General features: G+C 37.2%; 1 protein-coding gene across 1 annotated transcript in view; it reads left to right on the top strand.

Annotated features, from left to right (window-relative positions):
• The first annotated feature begins 405 nt into the window (after positions 1 to 405).
• The window catches only part of LOC140870882 (uncharacterized), a 53513-nt gene continuing 36543 nt past the window's right edge, over positions 406 to 17375 (top strand). The window contains exons 1-5 of the mRNA XM_073273288.1: positions 406 to 475; positions 1757 to 1890; positions 1947 to 2094; positions 2342 to 2456; positions 2923 to 3037. Coding sequence (XP_073129389.1) covers positions 406 to 475; positions 1757 to 1890; positions 1947 to 2094; positions 2342 to 2456; positions 2923 to 3037 — 582 coding nt within the window. The remainder of the gene's footprint in view (positions 476 to 1756; positions 1891 to 1946; positions 2095 to 2341; positions 2457 to 2922; positions 3038 to 17375) is intronic.

The raw sequence follows: 17375 nt of genomic DNA, 5'->3' as shown, positions 1-17375 counted from the left end.
TCAGGAGAGGGAAATAATAAACTTAAGTGTTCTTGGCTATTAATTGACTGGAACTCATGAAGATTAATTAATTAGATTTTACTGTTGTTGAAACCAGGTGAAATCTAAACCTCTAGACCATTTTTCTCTGATTGATATTTATCTGAAAGTTGTGTGCGTGCTATTAAAACTCACTGATAATTTTATTCTGCAAAATTATGAAATATTGATTTTCTAGATAAAGTTTGGACTATTTTAATTACAAGTACTAAATATTTTCAATTTACTCTCTGAGGGAACGATACTTGATTCATTCACTATATTAAAACTTGACACTCGTACGCTTGCGAGGATTTTTTTACAACAAGTGCTTTGAGAACTAATGTTTTAGGTGCTTGGTACTTTGATAGCGGTTTCTCACATCACATGACAGGTTCCAAGAGATTTTTCACTGACTACGTTGAACAAAAGAGTGGAAAAGTAACCTATGGAGGAGGTTAGGAGGAAAATATTGTTGGAAAAGGCACACTGAATGTTGCTGGCTTACCCAAGCTTCAAAACGTGCTCCATGTTGAAGGATTAACTGTAAATCTAATAAGAATTAGCTAGCTTTGTGATGATAATTTGCATGCAATTTGATAAGAAATTATGAAAATTTTTTGATAGTTCTGACAAGTGTGTAATGACATGTACTAGGCCATCTGATAACTGTTATCAACTTGGAGAAGAGATGACTTGTAGGCATAAAAAATTGAATTAATTCAACCTTTGGCATCAAAAGTTGGGACATGCAAACTTCAAAACTTTGAAGAACTTAAGTAAGATTGATGTTGTTAGAGGTATGCTTAATTTAAAATCAAGAATTCCATTTGTGTGTGAAGCATGTCAAAAAGAGAAGCAAACCAGGGTGTCACAGCAGATGTTGCCAACATATGAGACAACACGTTGTCTTGAGCTTATACATATGGACTTAATGGGTCCAATGGATATTGAAAGCTTCGGAGATAAGAAATATTCTTTTGTTTGTGTTGATTATTTTTCAAGATATACATGGGTTAATTTTTTGAGAGAAAAATAAGACACATTTGATTCCTTCAAGAAACTGCTCGCTAAGATTGTGAATCTAAAAAACCTGAAGGTAGTCAGAATTCACACTGATCATGTTAAGGAGTTCGAAAACTATTCTTTTGCAAGTTTGTGTGATAAGAAAAGTATTTCTCATAAATTTTCTGCTCCTAAAACTCCACAAAAAAATGGAATTGCTGAAATAAAGAATAGAACTTTGCAAGAAATGGCAAGAGTAATGTTGAGTTCAAAAAATATCTCAAAACGTTTTTGGGCAGAAGTCTTAAACGCTGCATGTCATATTTCAAATAGGGTATATTTAAGGAATGGTTCTACTATGACACCCTATGAAATTCTCATGGGAAATAGGCCAAACCTTAAGTATTTTCTTATTTTTGATTTGTGTATGTTACGTTTTAAATGATAGAGATCATCTTGTTAAGTTTGATGCAAAAAAGTGATAAATGTATTTTCTTAGGATATTAATCAAATATCCAAGCCTATAGGATGTTTAACTTGAGAATAAGGACTATTTTTGAGTCTATTAATGTTGTGTTTGATGATTTTGCATATTTGAAGAGGGAAACTGTTGAGGACGAGGTTGATTAATTGCTTGAAGTTTCTGGAAATTCAGATGTTGTTCAAAGTGTCACAACGCCTGCGACAACACCTTCTACATAATCTCCAGAAACAAAATCTGAACAACTCACAGATGAGAATGAGGATGAGAACAGTGAAGTAAATGAAGTTGGTAAGAATGTACCTAATAAAATTCAGAATAATCATCCAATTTCACAGGTCATTGGAGATGTACATGAAGACATGAAAACCCAAAGGAAAGAGAAGGTAGATTATAGAAAAATGGCTGGACTAATCTGCATGAGCTCTCTACGTATTCTCAGGTAAGATTTTCATACTTTGTGTTAAACGTTGAACCCAAAACGGTTGAAGAAGCCTTGAATGATGAATTTTGGGTCAATGTTATGCATGAGGAGCTAGAACAGTTTGTTAGGAAAGATGTTTGGAATCTGGTTCCGTGCCCTGATCATGGTAATGTTATAGGAACAAAATGAATTTTTAAAAATAAGACTGATGAATCAAGAAACATCATAAGAAACAAAGCAAGATTGGCAGCTCAAGGGTATGCACAGGTTGAGGGGTGGATTTTGATGAAAACTTTGCTCCTATAGCCTGCATTGAGTCTTTCCGACATTTTCTTGCTATTTCATGTAACATGGGTATGAAAAATTTTCAAATGGAAGTAAAAAGTGCCTTTTAAATTGGATCTTGAATGAAGAAGAATATGTGAAACAACCTAAAGGGTTTGAGGATCCAAATCATCTTCATTATGTCTATAAGTTGAAAAAGTCATTGTATGGAATGAAGCAAGCACCACGTGCATGGTATGGAAGGTTAACTGAATACTTGCTCAATCTTGGATTCAAGAGAGGTGAAGTTGATAAAACATTATTTGTGCAAAAATTTCAAGGTAATATTCTTATTTGCCAAGTTTATGTAGTTGAAATAATTTTTTTTGCTTCATGTGAAAAACTTGTTGATGAATTTGTGAAGTTCATGTCTTCTACATTTGAGATGAGCATGGTTGGTAAGTTGAATTATTTCTTGGGATTGTAAGTGAAACAATTGAAAGATGGTATATTTTTTTGTCAGAGTAAATATGTTAGAAATTTTAGTGAAAAAGTTTTTCAATAACAACACTAAACACATGCGTACACCTATAGGGTTTAGTGAAAAACTGTCGAAGGACGATGTTGCCAAAGATGTTGACAACAACCTCTACAGAAGCATGATTGGAAGTCTTTTATATTTGAGTGCTACTAGACTTGATATCATGTTTAGTGTTTGTTTGTGTGCTAGATACCAGTCTAACCCAAAAGTTACACACCTAAAGGCCGTAAAAAGAATAATGAAATATGTGGTGGGTACTTTGGATTTGGGTCTGTGGTACACTAAAGAAACCAACTCAAACTTGGTATTATTTAGTGATGCTAACTGGGCAGGGGATCTAGATAAGAGAAAGAGCACCACGGGAGGATGTTTTTACTTGGAAAATAACTTAGTATCATGGTATAGTAAGAAACAAAATTGTGTGTCTCTTTAAACAACAGAATCTGAACATGTAGTTGTAGGTAGTTGTTGCACACAACTCCTATGGATGAATCAAATGTTGAATGATTATGACATTAAAATTGAAACACCAATAGTGTACTGTGATAATTCTAGTGCCACTGATATATCCAAAAATCTAATACAACACTCTTGAACCAAACAGATTGACATTAGATATTACTTCATTCGAGATTTGGTCGAGAAAGACATGATTTACATTGAGTTTTTTGGAACTAACAAACAATTAGATGATATATTCACAAAAACTTTGGATTTTGAGAGATTATCCAGTCCAAGGAAGTCTCTCAGCATGTGTGTAGTAGCCCGGTTATATTTTACAAGATTAATTTGCTAATCATGTTTTAATGAAACATGATTAATAGATTTTTATATAATCTAACATACCAATTAATTGGGTCCAGAATTCCCGAAAAAGGTTTAATAGGCTTATTTGGGCTCGGGCAATTCGGAGGATCCGAACTGTGTTCGGAGGGTCCGAACAAGATCGGAGCCACCGATGGAGTTCGGAAGCTATGGGGCAGATCGGAGCATCCAAAGTCAATGCCATGCACGTGGACATAAGGCTTGAACACGTAGCTGCATGCAAGGGATCGGAGCCTCCGAAGTGGGATCGGAGCATCTAATATTACCCGATCGGAACGTGGCATTCATTCATGGATCGGAGCGTCCCATTGATGCCTATAAATAAGGGTCCAAGAGATCTCATTTCTTGCCCATTTCTCACCTCTACTTGGCCCACGTTTGCTCGATTTTAAGAGTTTTTGGGTACTATTATTTTAAGAGTTGGAGTAGTTAGTAGTTTTTATATAATGGACAGTGTCCGTAGTAGTGGCTAGGCGAAGGAGCTCTGGCAAGGTGTTCAGGAGTCGTAGCAAGGCTGTGCCCAAGATCTGGGGCAGACGAAGTTATGGTTCTAGCTCTTTATAGGAAATAGAGAGTATGTTATAGTTTAATTAAGACATTTAGATCATGTTAGGTGTTGTTTGGAATGCTAGATAATACATGGTATTTATGTATTGTAGTGCTGCATGGTAGGCTTGGACCTAGAGGAGAGCTTCTAGGATCTTCCATAGTAAGGTACGGAAGTATTATTCGAGATATCCAGATTGAGTATGCATGTATTATGTGATTGCATCATTCATATGACGGAACATGTCATGACTCATACATGCGCATATCGATCCCATATCCTTGAAATATCCTGTAGTAAGATGCTCAACCTACGAGTTGTGGATGGTTGGATACATAAGTCTTGTGTCAGGTCACCGTTATGGTTGGACACTTGTACTAGTATCAGGTCACCATTATCCACTAGGTATAGGAGCCACCTCTTGATGTGACAGTGCAGCGTGCTATATACCTTGGGCCCGGTCTATGAGCTTGTTTCTTGACCTTAGTGTCTTGGTACCCAGTTCACTTACATACATGCAGGTATAATACAGTATACTCATACTCTTGTACTGAGCATTTTATGCTCACTTCCGGTTATTTTCTGTTATCTGGATACCCTATTCAATGGAGCAGATGCAGGTTGTTCTCCTAAGGACTGGGAGGTTAGGTGGTGATCAAGGCTGGATGACAGGTTTAACCACTAGGCTTTAATTTTTGGTATATAGTTTATTTAATTTCCGCATTTACTCTGCTTAAGATTTTTATTTAAGTTAAATTCATTATTAAGTTCAGATTAGGAAGTGATCACGGTGCGGGTCACTACATTTATGGTATCAAAACATGCAATAAGATTCTTTGGGACATGGTATTGATTTTGGTTTATCCTTTGTAGGATTGCGATTCGGATTCAATGACGATAGCAGTATCAGGAATTGGAATAGAAGGATACCTAGGCTTTTCCTAGATCGTCATTGCCAAGGTTGACATCAGAGTTTTGTATTATGTGGATCCCAGCAGGATGTAGCTGGAAGAGAAGATCCAGTTTTCAATGCCAGGTTCTTCTCAGGGTTGAATGGAATGTGTGACACATAGTCATCCATTCTGCTTCGACCAAGGAAGCCACCCCCTAAGATCCTGTCAAGAGAATGTCTCGTGAAGCTTTTGGCATATTTAGTAGGATATAAAATCTTTTAGATCTTGCGAGGAAGGAGATCTGCTGACATGCATTGATGCAGAGAATATCAGGAGATCAGGCGAAAGAGATGTCGTTGATTATGCTTGTATCGATGCTTTTGTGTGTAGAGGACGGGAAAATTCAAGTTCAAGATCAGTAGATGGAATAAAATAATTCCACAAGAATTTAAATAATGTATTAAGCTTTTGTTGTAAACAGTATTTCAATTGTAATCAGATGTATTAAAAGATTTAAGTTATTTGATGTACTAATTATTCTTGTAGTGTACATCTTGACAGTGTAATCTTTTGATTAAGTTATGTATTACATGAGATTGTAATAAAGATTGTATTAGAACCTGGATTAGTGATTCAAGTAAATGTAATATTTGGGAATATTTTGATTGATGGATCGGATAATTTATTACAATGTATTGCTTGGCATGTATAATTGGGATTGAATTATGCATGTTTTTATAATAGGGTATAATGCTTACCAGGGATGATGTGTATCATCAAGGAAAAAAGATAAATTATACTAAGTACTGTGGACTATATGGATAGATGACTAGATGGAGGAGGAAGCGCGACCCTATGATGATATTACTCTGGAAGTCTCTCATGCTTTAGAGGCTATCTGATTGTTTCCCTTGCTTTATATGGTTATTCAGAGGGAGGCTAACTCAGTCTAGTACTTTGCAACAGTCGCAATAAGGGTATATTGATATTGGGAGTATCTCCTGAAGATTTAATTGATACTAAGATTTAGTATCTAATGGAATTTGTTATCATCTGATTTCTTCAGTGATGTATATATATCGGGAAATTTTGTGGTCAGAACAGTCTTAGAAGGGATTTCCTTGACAGGTAATTGTTCTAAGCAAATAATTTCTTTGGCCTTTGAATTGGGATTTTGGGATTTAATCCAAGTGCTTTAGTTGAAGCGGTATTCAACAGAATTATTTGTCAAATGATTGCAGACTCAGGATTTGAGTTGTGCTTCTGTAAAATTATGAAAGTTTTCCTTGACCAATTATTTTGGTCCAGATAGGAATGTTTCTCAGTAATGATGGAATTCATCAGAGACTCAAGAATGAGTTATGCCAGGGTGCTGATGACTGTCGGGTTTTGAGATGGTATAGTAAGTGCAAACGTATTCCGGTGTACTCTTGAAGAGGATATTCAAATTTTATTTGAGTATTCTATAGATTATTATTGGTGTCGGGTTTGTACCAAGGGATGCAATGAGTTATCGTCTGACTTCGTTAGAGATATAGATTTTAGTTTTCGTTGATAGAATAGTCTTGGAAAGAATTCCTTGACAAGTGTTTATTCTAGACGGATAGTTTTTGCACGTGATACTGGGGGAGTCGAACCAAGAGGTTGGAATAGTATTGTATGATTATATGAGAGATATAGCTAGTGATCAGGGTCTTGATTAACTTGATAAATAGGAATTCTAAGTGATGGATTTACTTAGGTAAATTTCCTTGTAATAATTGGAATATGATGTTGGGTTGTCAAGAAATGACAATTTTTCATCAGGACACCGAGTTGACTTATACATGGAGAAGTGAACTGTGATCAAGACTAGACATGGTGGAGTATATTTCAAATTTTGTTCTGGAAGTATTTTGCACTTATGAGGATTATGGAAAATTTACCCAGTCTAGAGATCATTGAAACAGTTACATTAAAGTATAACTTAGTGTCAGTTTGATAACCTTGAAAAAGATACTTGATCTTATTGGTTGTAAGAACTGTGTTGGGAAAAGTGTTTCCTTACTATGAACATTTTGCATCAGAAGAGTTTGAGATCTAGCAGATGATTGATCTAGTTAGTGTTTGGCGGATTTCATGAGCCTACTAAGTTACAGCATGGATTCGGCAATATTAGAATTTACTTGGGGTAATGAAAGTGAGCACAAAATTGTACATGTTTGATTGGAATAGTACTATTACGAGTAGTTAGACTGGTGCAAGGTTAATGTCCAGTGATTACTCGTGAATATCGTCTAATTCAGTTAGAGTTAAACACTATAGATTCCAAGATGGATATCAAATATTTCAGAGCAAGTATGTGTTCCGAGTCAGTAATTAAGATGTAATAGGATTGTCATGATGATTTATTCTGATAATTACATCTACATAGACAGACTTGTGTTATCAAGTATTTAAGATCTAGTATCGTGATTAAGAGATATCTCTAGTTTTGAGATATGAGGGTACAAGTGACAATCTAATCTTTAGAGATTTGACTCAAGATTTGAGTATCAAATTTAAAAGAATTCCAGTGATGCTGACCAGTGTTTGGATCAGTGGGATGTCACTGTGAGAAAATGATCAAGTTTCTTATACTTGTTGCAAACAGTGATGATCTAGAATCAGTGATATCAGTTGAGATATCTGATTACCATATGACTGATCATGGAATCTAGCAGGATTTAATCAAGTGTTTTAGACATAGGGAAAGACAACAGCCGAGACAATATATATATATATATATATATATATATATATATATTTGGTCTGGCAGGATTGTTGTCACTAATTCTCCAGGTTGTCTATTGGAGCGTTAGATCGTCATATGATTGGATATAGGATTGATAGAAGCAGATTTAAGAATTTTATAATTATCAAATGACGTTGCTTGTGAATTACGATATTTGGGATCAGTTAGTCAGAATTCAGTGGGAATCTGCAGAGTTCAGGAAATCAAGAATTGTGGACAACAGCGTTGTCACAAGTATTTTGACACAGTACAAGTCCTTAGTATGAGGATTTGAGTACTCGGTTCTGATAAAAAGAAATGAAGAATTTTGAGTATTAGAATGTTTCTTGGTTTTGGGTGAGTCAACAGATTTAGATTGAACATTGACAATCTAAAGATTGTATAATAAGATATCGATTTCTGAGTGGGAAATAGGAATTTTCACTATGAGTTTGTAAACCAATTGTCGGTATTCTCAAGGAATTATGGTACAGTTAGTGTTGCGATGTACTGACTCACCAAGACAACATAATACTTTTGTGTAATAAAAATGTTACTTTTGATAGTAGTGATTGATCACAAAATCGAGAGATAGTGAATTTTCATGGCTTATCTGTAAGCAATTCCAGAGGTGGAAAGTTTACAATTTGTTCCCAGATTCTGGGGAGTTTTTCAGCATGTTTTTGGTATTACTCTCAGTGAGAGTATAGCCAATCATATGGAAACTGATGATCAGTTTGGATATAGTATCTATATTTTGGGTTTTGACCAGCTTGGTGGAATCAGGTTTCAATGATTGAGTAGTAATTAACAAGTTATCATAGTAATAATGATGAGATACCATTTGAAAAGTTGTGCGAACGAGAAATGTGATATTTCAATGTTCGGAAAAAGGAATATTGAGAAACCAAGAGTTAATTCTCAGAGTCTTACTATAACTTTTTAACCAGGAAAGATATATTTGGAATTTATTGGTATATTGGGCAATATGTAAGATATACTTCAAGAAAGTATTGCGGTTATATGGGATAGTATCCACTATGTATCACTGTTAAGATGATATGTGATAGATTAACAACTATCCAAAGGAATAGTTGTGAGAACCTTGATTCTAATCATCTAATCAAGCAAAGATCATCCAAAATTCAACGAATAAGCCAAGAGAATAAACCAATTTTTTTTTTTTTTATGGAAAAATGCGCGGACCCCGGGCCACCTCCAGATAAGGGTCCGGACATACAAAAAATTCCAAAACCAAAACAGAACACACATGGACCCTTACACGGACCCATGCACGGATCCCTGCACGGGCCCCGTGCATACCTCCGTACTAAGGTCCGTGCCTATGAAAATCGGCAAAAAGACCTGTTCGCGAGATAGAGGACACTCGGACCCATGCACGGAGGCATGTCCAGGGTCCGTGCCCTGCTGCAGAACCAGAAAAACAAGGCATAACAGATCTTATTCCAACCCCGATTACTCAAAACTAAATATAAAACATGCATAAACCAACACACGATAGTTCTAAGGTTGTACAATCATCGAACTAGTAGAACATGCATCTATTATAAGTTCCACGAATCAAAATACAACAAGTACAATGAGTTCGAATACAAGTTCGACTTCTAAACCAAGCCCTCACTTCTATCGTCATATCCCATCTATCCATGTGATCTCTGACTCGGTCTTGCCCCACCTGTTGCCAAGCACACATACAAAACAAGACAACAGCCGGATACTCCGTTGAGAATAACATTCCCAGTATAAGCAACAAACATGCAATATCACATAAACAGATCACAACATGATATGCATCAACTTCCACATAATATACCAACTCAAGATATACATAAGAATACCATTCAAATGCGGAATTAAAATGATATGCATGACTTTAAAAATCTGGGATTATCAAGTCTAGATAATCAAAAGGTACTCCGGTTCTCTGCTCTATTTGGGATCCCGAGGACAAAATATCACGCAACTCACCGACTCTCCCGTTCGAGGTGGAAGGTGCATATTTCAATTCTCTAGACTCTGGGGCATCTACAGAGAGTTTATATACAATTGGTAGAAGTCTGTCGACCAATGCCACTCGACTATAATCCCAAGAATGTCTAATTATCCGGGGCCGTCTATCCCCTATCAAGTCAAGAATTCAAGCTCAATATGAATGCAATGCAAATCATAACTCGTTCAAGTAAATCAATTAACATGCAAGTATGTGATTTTTCCGGAACACTCGAATCAAGTCGGATTCGAGTCACTCGTTGCATTCAAGTATAAGTAATCTTATACCTCTTCTTTGATTCAACATAGCTTCCAATCTCGATCAAGATACAACAATAAGAATTTCCGAATCAAAATTCTATTCCAAACAAAATTCGACGAAGAAGGTAACTCAATACCAAACCTCTAACAATATTTCGACGATTCGAATCCTGCCAATTCTGAACTCCATGATCTTCAGTCAAATCTGTACGGAGATATCAACAGTCCAATATTAATCCATCCAAATTAAATTAACTCCAAAACTCAATCAAACTCCTTAAAAACTGAAAATCTCAAACCGGCGGCATAAAGGCTATAAATCGACTAACTGAAAACCACAGACAGCTAAATTTCAATCCAATGCAACTCTTAACATCCATACTTTATCCAAAACAAATCAAAATCCAACAAATACTTAAACCCCATTTTTGAATTACTCTCCAAAAATCATAAAAAAATCCGAACGACGCTCTTTTTCAAAACCGACTGAGAAAAAACGATACATGCTAGCTCATGTACGACATATCCGAATTCAGAAAAATTCTGAAAACATCCCAAAATCAAAGTATATTGGATCGAAGGAAAAATTACGACATAACGGAGCTCTCGCAGCCGTGATCGCGAATCTGACTTCAGAATGAAATTCTATCAAACGAATCGAGATCGGGATGAAATCTAGAAGCTTGAAAGCTCACGTTAATGGTGGGAGGCATGAGAGGGAAGAGGGAGGGATGGGGAAATGAAGGAGAAGAAGTCAAATCCTTCTTAATATCTAACAAATCTCAATTTTGCATTTTAGTTCCTGAAATTTCCAAAATTGCAAAATAGTCCCTGATCCAAATCAAATCGATCCTCGAATTCTATAATCTCTGATTATACATCTTAAACTCCTAAATTCTCAATTAGGCTAATTTTGGGGTGTTACAATTCTCCCCCTCTAAGAACTGATTTCGTCCTCAAAATCGAACACTGCTCTATCTCAAAGGCTAAGGGATAAAATCCAAAACTTCTAGAGAATTCATTTCTCAGAATTAAGTCCCAAAAATGATGTCTCAAAACGGACTCTATCTCCCAAATCTCTTCTTCAAATCCATAGCAGCTCCACTGCACTATCACAACTGAATCGATTTGTTTTAGAACTGCATCTAATTCAGGTCAAAACTCTGACTCAGTCGTATCAAGCAATTTGTCATCTCAACAAATCCGGTCTCAATAGTTAAAGAACACAAGAAACTCTGGTCTGGTAATTCCGCAACAAAGATTTGGTGATAATCCACATCAAAAGACGGAAAAGCACCTCGTGAACAACCAGAAGGAGACAAAACTGAACAAGTTTGTAGGCAAGATCACCTATCATTTCCAGACTCTAGTGAGAACAATCAATCTTAGAGGTGACTTCTCTCTTTCTCAAGTCTGACATGTTCTCTTAAAGTCAAAATCTTCAAAAAACACCGGTCTTACTAATAAAAATACGAAAGTCTGCATCTAAACATTTGTACTACGACGGTCTAATCCAAGTCGTCTTAATTCTCAACATAAAATCTTCATCCGTCATCCAACCTCGAAACAAAACTGGTCCCAAATCAGGTGACTCAGAAAATTCATCCCAATTCAAAAGAAGTTTTCAATTCTGCTCGTACAACTCATAGAAGGACGCCATCTAGATAATCATCTGCTAGATGTTGTTGTACAAAAATTTTATAGGAGTTAGCAACAATCGTCAGCTAGTGCAAGAGTCAAGCATTACACTCCTAATCTTCTCCTCCCTGTAACAGGGAGTTTCATATCTTCCTCTAACTTCGAACCATGGACCATCAGGATCGGTACCATGTTTTACCAAGTTCGGTAATAATTGAGCTTAAGTGACGGCATGGACAACTCACCCTTACCTAGTACAATTAAGCTATTCAGATACTGGGATGGGCAGTACTACAGCTCGAAAAGGCCTCTAAATCCATATCATCTGTTCTGAATGACCGTCGTTCTGAGGATAATTACTGTACTCAAACGTACTTGAATAATGAAAATCTCTTCTAAGATTATACCAAAAGAAAGGTTATATCAAAGATCTCTATTTGAAATGACCAAATCCGGCAGTCAAAAAAATCTGACAAAATTTTGATAGAAATCCATCATCTGATCATGTCTGAGAATCAATCTGTACGGAAAACAATAGTAGATTCATCAATCGTCAATCATACTCGGATAGCAACTCAACTCAAATGGATAACAGAAGTTTCGCGACAAATCCCTCGAAACACAATCTCTATCCCATTCTGATTCGGCTCAAAAGAAAAAATCCTAATAGGCCTCCTCTCTGTTTCAAACTCTAATCAAAAGTGTAACAATCATCGATCAAAGAAAATACCGATAGTAGATAAAATAAGAACAGCTCTTTCGGCTCAGAGCTTTAGCTGTTGCATTCAATTTCTTGAGATAGAATTAGGTTCCAAATCAGAAGTTCCTCATTACCTCTAATCCTCTTATCTTTCTCATACTCAGTCTGTACGGCGAAACTAGTACCAGAGCTTCCGAGATCAGAGAAGATTACGGAATCTACTCATAAGAAAAGAAACGATTCCAAATCTTCCAATCAATAAGATCGCTGCGAGCTCAAAGTCCAGATTCAGACATTGAGTCTCGCGCGTCTTCAGCTGTCTCAACGCTCAAGCTAAAAAGTGATTCTTCTGAACACTAATATACCCCAATCTCAATAAGAAGAAGTGTAAAGCACTTGTAAGGTCATCAATACAGAAGAAATAAGGGATAAAGAAGCGCTGATAAATCTCTTCTTCAACAATAAGAACTGGTCTCATAAGATGAAGTCCAGATAGAAGAACATAATCTGTTGAGTAATCGGCTTCACAAACGATAAGAATTTCTCAAAGAATCTGTGATAGAACTCATAAATCTTCAAATTTCAGGTAAGAACGTCGATCTAGATCAATACAAATCGGCTGTAGTCTTGAGGTGATCCACAGAAATTCCATCTTCAGATATAAAAGATCGAGGAAAGGCAACTCAATCCCATCAGAAATCAGAAGTCGATAGAATAGCATAACTACTCGGCATGAAATCTACAAACAACTCTCAAAGAGTCTGAAAGATCAGTACGACTCTTCGAATGGATAAGGATTCATTGATAAGAATAGTCCCGAATTCATCTAAATATCTCTGAAGGATTTGAATCCTAAAATTCCTAAATTCTGCAGGAGCGTCTGTCTAAACAAATGGCATGAAAAAATCAATGCGGTCGTACCTCTACATGAGTGCGGTCTAAGGAACACTTCTCTCAATTCTCAACGGTGATGTCGTGATCTCAAGTCAGACTTATCTTTGATATGACAATCAGAGGTAATATTAGAATCTCGTCCGGATCAACTTTGATCCCCTCTATAACCACTAGTAATAAACCAGTTCGTGATACAATTCAGTACATCGACTGCAGCATTGAGAATTCCTCCGCACAATTCTGTAATAAACGGTTCGTCTACAGAATAATATCAAAGAATCCTTGAATCAAAAATTCTTACCAGAGGATTTCCACTCGTCTAACGATTCAGATCTGAATTTGGAAAATTTTTGAAAATAATCCTCGGTTGTCCTGTACTTGATTAACAGCTCCATGGATAATAAACTCGAAATCCGATAACCAATATCTAACATCAGATCAGTCGCAGTATCACTCTATCCAGTCTGGATTCTATGCAGTTCGATTCCTGTTCAATATACATCAAGAACATATATCTCAAAATCACGAGAGTTAGGACACAATTACCTCGGTCTTCAAACATTCGGTATCCAAAACCTCTGCTTTGCTTACTTAAGTCATACGACTGAATCCAAATTTAAACAAGAAAAAAAATATAGTTCGTATCTTTAATAATTCATGCTTTATCAATTAAATCAAAAAATCATGCAATTTAAATAGCTCTCAAATGATAAAGCATGCTCGCATGGTATTTAAATAAATCATTTTAAAATAACTCAAACATATGCGAGAATTCAATTCATGCGGACTCGATCTATCCCGCTCGCTTCTAAATTCAGTCCAAGATCTTATCTCTCTGATACCACTTAATGTGAGGACCTTGATTCTAATCATCTAATCAAGCAAAGATCATCCAAAAGTCAACGAATAAGCCAAGAGAATAAACCAATTTTTTTTTTTTTGGAAAAATGCACGGACCCCGGGCCACCTCTGGAGAAGGGTCCGGACATACGAAAAATTCCGAAACCAAACAAGAACACACACGGACTATGAGACCTCGGTGCTATACAACTAATCTTGGATTAAACTACACTAAAGCATGAAAAATCTAAGACCAAAAGAAAACTGAATTTTTTTTTTTTTAAAAAAAAGGGGGGTTGCGCTCGGTCTGCTAAAAAGTGCAGACCGAGCGCCTCCTAAATAGCAACCTGCTGTTTTTCTCGATCGGGTGTGCGCTCGGTCTGCTAAAAAGTGCAGACCGAGCGCCCTCTGCTGCAGAATAAGGGAACAGCAGAAAACCAGGAGGCTCGACTCCAACTCTTCCAAAACAAAATCATGTTGGAAAACGCGGCTCTCAGATCAATCACGATTGATACCCGGTGCAGCGGAAGTTTAAAATTTTTATCATGGAACAATTCCATGGTGTGGGTATCAACCATTCAACGATTAAATTATTGTGTGTGTAAAATTAAATAACAATTATTAAATTTTACCTTCAATCTCGCAACGAGATTACTGGACACCAACAGATTTTATCTGCTCTTGTTGTCTCTCCCTGGAACCGATGAACTCCTTCAATCAGGTCCACGAACAGAGGTTTAATCCCTCTGATAGATTGCACTAGAAAATCTATCAGAAGTTTTCTGCGAAGAGAATAAACGAATCTGATTCGCTATTCCAGACTGCAATTCAAAATCACAGACCGGAATTTTCTCGGCAGAGGACAGGGAGGGGACGGCCGAAACTTTTGAGAGGCTAGGGTTCGATTTTTGCTTCTCAAAAATTATGAGCTGTTGTGTGTAATTTCTGTACTGAAATAACTTATTTATAATGCAGGCCACTAACACCTTAGGGCCCATTAGTCATAAGCTGGGGCCCGACAAGCAAAGCCCGCTCGTTCAGAAATTAATATAAAATTCATCGTGACTCCGATTGATGAACTGATTTCACCAATGTGCACAGAAACCATTTCTGCACATTTTAAAGTCAAAATAAATTTTCCTGAATCCGAATTCAGTGGTTTCCAAAAATGTCCATCCCTATGTCATTTTAGGAAATCCTACTCCCTTACTCTTATTTAAGAAGTCCAACTCCTTAGTTCATTAAATTTAACTCTTTAAATTTAACTATCTCAACGGGGATTAAAACTCCATTACACTGTGTGACCCTCAATGGTTCAGGGATACAGCTAGCCGTGGGCTCACAACTCCTTGTGACTCGGAACAACACTTTCCGACTTGTCCAACGAATCATGGTAAAGCGCCTAGCAACATCGCCCCATGATTCCCTAGGTATCACTGATAGTGCCTACAAGAACCAGTAGATTTTGGTTAGCGTACAGTACGGTCCCTTCATCCATATATCCCGATCGAATCAACAACCATTGGTATATCGAGAGTCGCTCAAGATTCGATAACTATGCAATACATCTTGAAGATCAAATTAGTGACATCGCATGTGCTACTAAGAAACCATTTCTTAAATCACATCAATTACTCTGGCCAGAGATTTATCACACTAATATCTCCTCAGATCGCATAGGATATCCACACTCGCAAGTATGTGGTGAATCCTTGACAACAATGCATTGACTCCTATATGTGTCGTAACTGTACCCAATCTCGACACCTGATGACCCCCTCAGAGTCGGTAAACGAGTCAAAGCACAGTACTAGCATATAGAGTCTCCATGATGTTTCAAGTCGTAAGGACTAATGGTGTACAACCAAAACCGCGGACTTTATCCACTCGATAAGTGATAACCACTTGGAAAGTCCGGATAGGGTAGTTCGATTATTCATCCTATGAATATCCATTTGCATGCTTCGAACATCTCCATGTTCCCTACCAATGAAACGTGGTACTCCACATCGCAAATGCTAGTCTCAAACTCGAGCGATCCTTATCTTTATTATCGGACGGCTCAATCGACTAGGAACGGTTTTAGAATATACAGTGACTATAAGATGTATTTCATGATAGACATCTCCATGTTCTACCACATCTTACATACACTATAGTATATTCAAGGTCTTTATCAAAACAACAATAGTATATCATAATATAACAATATGAAGTAATATAAAGTCATTGCCATAAAAGTGTAAATAATATTAAACAAAAGATTGTTTATACAAAGAGTCATCAAAGCCCATAGCCACACAGTTGGCTCACTGGGCACCCACTCTTACAATCTCCCACTTGCCCTATAGCCAACTAGTCATACTACGTAGACCCATTGCTTCGCGATGTTTGTCAAACAATGGTCCTGGCAAGGGCTTAGTAAGTGAATCAGCGATATTGTCTGCAGAGGCCACTCGTTCGACAGTGATGTCTCCTCTTTCCACAATCTCCCGGATGATGTGGTATTTCCTCAGTACGTGTTTGGATCTTTGATGAGACCTTGGTTCCTTTGCTTGAGCAACGGCACCCGTGTTGTCGCAGTACACCGGGACTGGACCAACAAATTCAGGAATGACGCCCAACTCTTGGACGAAATTCCTCATCCAAACGGCCTCTTTAGCAGCAGCTGATGCTGCAATGTATTCAGCCTCAGTGGTGGAATCCGCTGTGGTGTCCTGCTTGGAACTCTTCTAAGAGACAGCACCGCCATTGAGCATGAACACAAATCCAGAGGTTGACTTCGAGTCATCCACGTCACTTTGGAAGCTAGAGTCGGTATAGCCTTCCAATTTGAGTTCTCGTCCTCCATAAACCATGAACATATTCTTAGTCCTTCGCAAGTACTTAAGAATGTCCTTCACGGCTTTCCAATGCATTTGACCAGGATTAGACTGATATCTGCTCGTGACATTCAGAGCAAATGCTACATCCGGTCTAGTAGATATCATCCCATACATGATACTACCTATAGCTGACGCATATGGTACATGTGTCATATTCTCTATCTCTGCATCAGTCTTGGGACACATAGACTTGGATAGAGAAACTCCATGACACATGGGTAGATGTCCTCTCTTGGACCCATCCATTGAAAACCGTTTCAATATGGTATCGATGTAGGTTGATTGAGTGAGTCCTATCATTCTCTTAGATCTATCTCTATAGATCTGAATCCCTAGAATGTAGGATGCCTCACCCAAATCCTTCATCGAAAATCTACCTGATAACCATATCTTCGTT

This window comes from Henckelia pumila, unplaced genomic scaffold, assembly GCF_033568475.1.
Source record: "Henckelia pumila isolate YLH828 unplaced genomic scaffold, ASM3356847v2 CTG_270:::fragment_3, whole genome shotgun sequence".
Classification (NCBI taxonomy): Eukaryota; Viridiplantae; Streptophyta; class Magnoliopsida; order Lamiales; family Gesneriaceae; genus Henckelia; species Henckelia pumila.
The sequence above is the reverse complement of the archived record's forward strand: the minus strand, read 5'-3'. Positions and strand labels throughout refer to the sequence as shown.